Source organism: Muntiacus reevesi, chromosome 9 (genome assembly GCF_963930625.1).
Source record: "Muntiacus reevesi chromosome 9, mMunRee1.1, whole genome shotgun sequence".
NCBI lineage: Eukaryota > Metazoa > Chordata > Mammalia > Artiodactyla > Cervidae > Muntiacus > Muntiacus reevesi.
In genome coordinates this window covers 45,315,794-45,322,399 of record NC_089257.1, presented here as the reverse complement: position 1 = coordinate 45,322,399, position 6,606 = coordinate 45,315,794, and the positions used below count along the sequence as shown (strand labels likewise).

Sequence of the window (6,606 nt, the reverse complement as noted above, 5' to 3'; positions counted from 1 at the left end):
TTTGAAATAAAATGCTGACACTGCTCAGTGAGTTGTTTGGAAACAAACTCTTGCCTGACTGTGTTACTGGGCAAAAACAAACTACAAACATCCATCATTTTTGACTTGTATTTGGAGATAGGAAGGAAAACACTTGGACTATACAGTCCATGGAATTCTCCAGGCCAGAATACTGGAGTGGATAGCCTTTCTCTTCTCCAGGGATCTTCCCAACCCAGGGATCGAACTCAGGTCTCCCTCATTGCTGGTGGACTCTTCACCAGCTGAGCCACAAGGGAAGCCCTGACAGACTAAAGGGGCTGTCATTTTGCACTGTTCTTCACACACAGTACATACTTCTCAAATGCTCATCAGATGACAGTGATTCCTGCAATCCAAGGCAGAGGACTCTGTGGTCACCTGTCTACCTTCTACCATCGTTCCGCTGCATGCTCTTGTGTGTGTCTCTCTACATTGAAAGCCTTCTCACATCATTTCTTCTGATCAAATCGTGACTGTGGTTCATATTCCAACACAGGTAATATTTACATTTGTATACTTATCACAAAGCAGTTTTAGAGCTGTTTTCATATACATACTCATATTCATATTACTTCTGAAGCTAATATTAATATGATAGTGACAAGGGAATTATTATTACCATGTTTTGTGGGATAAAATCCTGAGGAATAAAGATAATTTTTTAAGGTCAAATATCTTAAAAATGTTGGAATCTACATTGAAACTAGATCTTCTGACTGATGGACCAAAATTATTTCTCATTGCATTATTTTCATGCTACCTTCCTGTGATGAGTCTGGAATGACACCTCTTTGATGAAACCTTTTCTAGATTCCTATGTTAGAAACCATTTCTCTCTCATTGGTGTACCTAGAACACTGGTTGCACCTCTTTTTTGTCACACATCACATACTACACTCATTATAGTATGTACTTCTAACTTCAATTAGAATATTAGAAGTTCCTAGAGGGCAGAAGCCATGATCTACATAATTTTACTCCAAAAAATATATATAGCATATTGACTTGTACATAAAAAGAGCACAATAAAAGCAGGATGTGATTTTTGTAATGAATGAACAAATGAATGTATTAATTACCTTATTAACTGACTCAGAGTTCTTGTCCTGATTTTTGAGTAATTTGGTGCTGCACTACTTTGCATATAGTAGGAAGAAAAAAGGACCGCACTTTCTCTACAGGTACAGTTAAATATATTCAAGTATGAAGAGGAATACATAGGTGGATGGAGAGTCAACCTTCCTTTCCAGGTTCCCTGGACATGATCTTGGCAGCACATAGAATTTCCCTGGAGCCAAGAGAGACTATGTGAGTGAGTCCTGTGGGAAGAAGGGAGGGTGAGTGTTAAATATATTCTGCCTGAGCTCTAGTCTTCTGGTATCAGTGCTGCAATACTGATCAGGCAGTCTAAGCAGAGACCAGACATGGATCTCCAGGAAGTACAAAAATATGCAAGCCAGCCTGCTTTCTCAAGATTAGTGCAAATGTCTGCAGAATTTTTCACTCTTGCAGATAGGGAAGGTGGATCCTGGTGAGAAGTTGAAGGTACCAGATGAGATTTGTTGATCCCTGAAGAAAGTTCCAGGGAAGATGAGGAGAGGCTTAGGGAAATGACTGCAGGCATCATTTTTGGATGGGGGAAAGGGTATTGTGGGGGAGTGAGTAGGGAAATGAAGATCCAGGAGACATTTGGGCAGCTGAGAGATTGTTTGGATGTTGGACCAGGGCAAAAAAGATATGTTTCCTGTTCCAGGAAAAAGTCTGTTGCTGTCTGTGTTTTCTCTTGAGAATGAGCATACAAAAGACTGAAAACAAATTCTATACTTTAATGAAAGGATGTTTTTCCTCAGGCAACACAGAGATTCTAGAGCTCAGGGCTATTAATTCTGAAAAAAAGGAAAATAGAATTCTGTGTTTCTGTATGATATAAAATAAAGTCTGCTGAGAGGTGCATTTGTGGCAAATACATGGGGGAGAATATGAAGTAATGGCGATATGATTAAATACATGAAAGCAACATAGGATAAGAAGATAAGAAAGGAGGCATGAGTGATCTGCAACTCAGAGTTTTTCAAAGATGCTATAATCCTTTTCCCCAGGAAATTGGCTTACCTCATTCCCCCAGAATATAACATAAAAAAAAAGAGCGAGTAAGAATGAAACCGAAAATGAAAAAGGTGGCACGTTTAAACAAACACATGTCAGTAGCATGTATGAGTCTAGTGCCTTATCCATGCATTATCACATTTATCCTCACAACAAATCAGCAAGGTAGGCATTATTAACATTATGTTCTTTTACAACAGTGGGTGTTGAAGTACCTGACTTAAATATCCTGTTTAGGATGACATAGTTGGTAGCCTTTTTCTGACTCTAAAGTCAGTGCTGATAACTCATCTGCAAAGGTAAGTGTGGGAAATTATGTGGCATATAGTGAAAATGCAGAGTGTTACACTAACACAAGCCCCAAAGGAAAGTCTCTACATACTGAAGAATGTGGGAAATATCACTCCTTTCTGCTATCAGATCCAGTTGTTTTTCCCAAAGAAAAACATTAGGATAAAGACATGGAGAGACAGGCTGAGAACTGCTTACAAATGAACTACATCATGGGTGAAAGGTGTTGATTGGAGGCCCTGGGGTGAGACATAATCCCTTTCTATCCAGCAAGCAATGCAGAGGTCTGCTGGCATGTACTGCTGTGGAAAGGAGGCAGTGGCAAAAATAATATGTATTTTGGCCTCTCATCTTTCTGTCCCTTGCCATGAGCCATGGCCAGAAAATCTCTATCCAAAAGGTTATCAAGATGATCCTTGATTGATCTCCCACCCTCTGTGTGTTAAATGGACAGTAGGGTGGACACATTGTTTGGCCAACAGAGTGAACAATATTCTGAAGGTGGGACCTAAACTCAGTCTTTGTGGATGAATGTGATATTTAGTGGAGATATATATTCATTTACATACTCTTCAAGAGATAAACCTGTGGTAACCTCTTTCCTTAGCCACACATTAAAGTAATTGGGCTACTTCACAAACGACTCTTCCTTCCAGCCTTGCAAGGTGGCCTCTCCTTGTATTGTATTCGTGTATGCTCTGGCCTCCCTTTTCCTTACCCCTCTAGGTGGACCTTGCCCCAGTGGCTGACAGAGACTCTGACCTACCAGGTGACCTGAGACAAAGGATCATATCCGGTGTTCTCAGATAGGGTGGATTTATTTATCATGAAAGTACCCTGGGTATGAGGGCTTCCCTGGTGGCTCAGATGGTAAAGAATCTGCCTGCAAGGTGGGAAACCTGGGTTTGTTCCCTGGGTTGGGAAGATCCCTTGGAAGTGGGTATGGCAACCCACTCCAGTATTCTTGCCTGGAGAATCCCCATGGACAGAGGAGCCTGGCAGGCTACAGTCCATGTGGTCGCAAAGAGTTGGACACAACTGAGTGACTAAGCATAGCACACACCCTGGGTATGCAAGATGGACGTATGTCCAAAGATGTGTAGCCTGATAGGTGTGTGCCTCCTGCCACCAGCTTAAAGGGATTAATTCACTTGTTAATGCATATTTGATAATATTTATGTTTTCCAGTCACTATTCTAGGCATTGGGTTAATAGTCTTGATGGACAGTCTTTTTTCCCAGTTCTTTTGAGATGTAATCAACATACTACATTGTATAAGATTAAGCAGTCTAATATGATGACTTCATACACATATATGTTATGAAAAACCACAATAAGGTTAGTTAACACCTCTATTATGTAACATAATTTTGATTTCTTTGTGTGTGATGAGAACATATAAGATCTAATCTTTTAGCAACTTGCAAGTATATAATGTAGCATTAATAACAGTAGTCACCAGGCTGTACATTAGAACCCCAGAGCTTATTCATCATATAACCAGAATGTTAAACCCTTTGACCAATATTCCCTGAGTTTTGAAAGATACAGTGTAAAGGAGAGAAATCTCAATGCATGAGAAGGTTGTGCATTGGAAGAAAATGCTGTTGAAGTATTTCACCCACCTTTGGTGCAGTTATCTCCTAGATGGAATCTTGAATCAACAGATAAAAATGGGGAAAAGGCATAAAGGAAGAGGGATGAGTGCATGTAAAATGCAAGAGTGATTACAGTGTGCTTGAGGTGCCAAACTAGTTGAGTATATCTCAAACATGGAAACGATTTAGAGGGTGCCAAGAGAGAGGCTGAAGAAATACATAGGGGTCAAAATATGAAGAATTTTTATCTAAGAGCAATGGAGAGTCATTAATGGATTTTCCAAGAGTTAGCATTTGTTTTAATTTCCACAGACTCTACTCTGAAGAAACAGTGGCGCATCAAAGGACTGCAGGCAATAGATCACCCCAATAATAAACCCTAGAGCTTTTTTCTGATGTTATCCTAAACATTTTCTTTCAGGCAGTAAAAATGTCTTGTGCTGTGGCTTTCTAATTAAATTGAGATTTGAAACTAGCAAGTGAGAGACCACTGGTCCATGTTCATGGACAAAGGAGTAAGGAATGACATGGAGAATGACATTCAAATATTTCATCAGATGAGTGAGAGTAAGGGATGGGAGTGCACTTTGATTCCAGGAGTTTTTCATAACAAACACACCACATTGTTTTGATGAAAATGTATGCTTCCCATTGGAAGATTACTTCATACTGACAAGAGGTTATTTTATGAGTCTCATTCTCAGGAAAGACTGATTTGCTAACATACTGGTCTCCTCTTCAATGCCATAGTCATTTATTTGCGATGTTGTCATAGAAGACTTCCTGCCTCTCAGAGCTCTTAGTCATGCTGGGGAGAAACATCACTCTGGTGAGGGAGTTCATCCTGGTGGGCTTCCCCACCGCCCCCTGGCTGCAGGTCCTGCTCTTCTCCCTCTTCCTTGTGGTCTACTTGCTGGTGGTAATGGAGAATCTTGTCATCATGCTCACTGTCTGGGTCACTGGCTCCCTCCATAAGCCAATGTACTATTTCCTGAGTAGCCTGTCCTTCCTGGAGGTCTGGTATGTCTCTGTCACAGTCCCCAAGATGCTGGATGGATTCCTCCTGCAGAGACGGCGCATCTCTTTCACAGGCTGCATGACCCAGCTGTACTTCTTTATCTCACTTGCCTGCACGGAGTGTGTACTTCTGGCAGCCATGGCCTATGACCACTATGTGGCCATCTGCCACCCTCTCAGATACCCGGTCATCATGACCACAGGTTATTGTGTGCAGCTGGTGGCTTTCTCTTATATGACTGGTTTCATGATCACTGTGATCAAGGTCTATTTTATTTCACATGTCACTTTCTGTGGCTCCAATGTCATGAACCACTTTTTCTGTGACATCTCACCAATCCTCAAACTGGCCTGCAAAGACATGTCCACAGCTGAGCTAGTGGACTTTGCTTTGGCTATTGTCATTCTTGTCTTCCCTCTCACCACTACCATCCTCTCCTATGTCTACATTGTCTCCACCATTCTGCATATACCCTCCAACCAGGGAAGGAAGAAGGCCTTCTCCACCTGCGCATCCCACCTCACAGTAGTTTACACAACCATGATTTTCATGTATGTTCGACCCAGAGCTATTGCTTCATTTAACTCCAACAAACTTATCTCAGCTGTGTATGCAGTCCTCACGCCCATGCTAAATCCATTCATCTACTGTCTGAGGAACCAGGAAGTCAAGAATGCTATCAAAAAGACAGTGGGTGTTGGCCAGTGCTTCCTGCTCAGCTGAGACCTGCTGCCTTGAGGAGACTGTTCCAGACAGGAGGTCATTCCCATGACACTTATAGTTCTGTGTTTTTAACTTGCTCCCAAACTGGTTTTAGAAAAGGCAGAGGAACAAGAGATCAAATTGCCAATATCTGCTGGATCATCAAAAAAGCAAGAGAGTTCCAGAAAAACATCTATTTCTGCTTTATTGACTAGGCCAAAGCCTTCGACTGTGTGGATCACAATAAACTGTGGAAAATTCTGAAGGAGATGGGAATACCAGACCACCTGACCTGCCTCTTGAGAAATCTGTATGCAGGTCAGGAAGCAACAGTTAGAACTGGACATGGAACAACAGACTGGTTCCAAATAGGAAAAGGAGTATGTCAAGGCTGTATATTGTCACCCTGCTTATTTAACTTATTTGCAGGGTATATCATGAGAAATGCTGGGCTAGAGGAAGCACAAGCTGGCATCAAGATTGCCAGGAGAAATATCAATAACCTCAGATATGCAGATGACACCACCCTTATGGCAGAAAGTGAAGAGGAACTAAAAAGCCTCTTGATGAAAGTGAAAGAGGAGAGTGAAAAAGTTGACTTAAAGCTTAACATTCAGAAAACTAAGATCATGGCATCTGGTTCCATCACTTCATGGGAAAAAGATGGGGAGACTGGAAACAGCATCAGACTTTATTTTGGGCGGGCTCCAAAATCACTGCAGTTGGTGACTACAGCCATGAAATTAAAAGATGCTTACTCCTTGAAAGGAAAGTTATGACCAACCTAGATAGCATATTAAAAAGCAGAGACATTACTTTGCCAACAAAGGTCCGTCTGGTCAAGTCTATGGTTTTTTCAGTGGTCATGTA

At 41.4% G+C, this 6,606-nt stretch overlaps 1 protein-coding gene across 1 annotated transcript; it reads left to right on the top strand.

Annotated features, from left to right (window-relative positions):
• The first annotated feature begins 4,821 nt into the window (after positions 1–4,821).
• LOC136175903 (olfactory receptor 6B9-like) lies at positions 4,822–5,757 on the top strand. The gene has a single exon (XM_065946089.1). It carries the CDS (start codon positions 4,822–4,824, stop codon positions 5,755–5,757), a length of 936 nt encoding a protein of 311 aa, XP_065802161.1.
• The last annotated feature ends 849 nt before the right edge of the window (positions 5,758–6,606 follow it).

Excerpts from the sequence above, each read along its gene's own strand:
- LOC136175903 (XM_065946089.1), top strand. The coding sequence starts at position 4,822 with ATGCTGGGGAGAAACATCACTCTGGTGAGGGAGTTCATCCTGGTGGGC.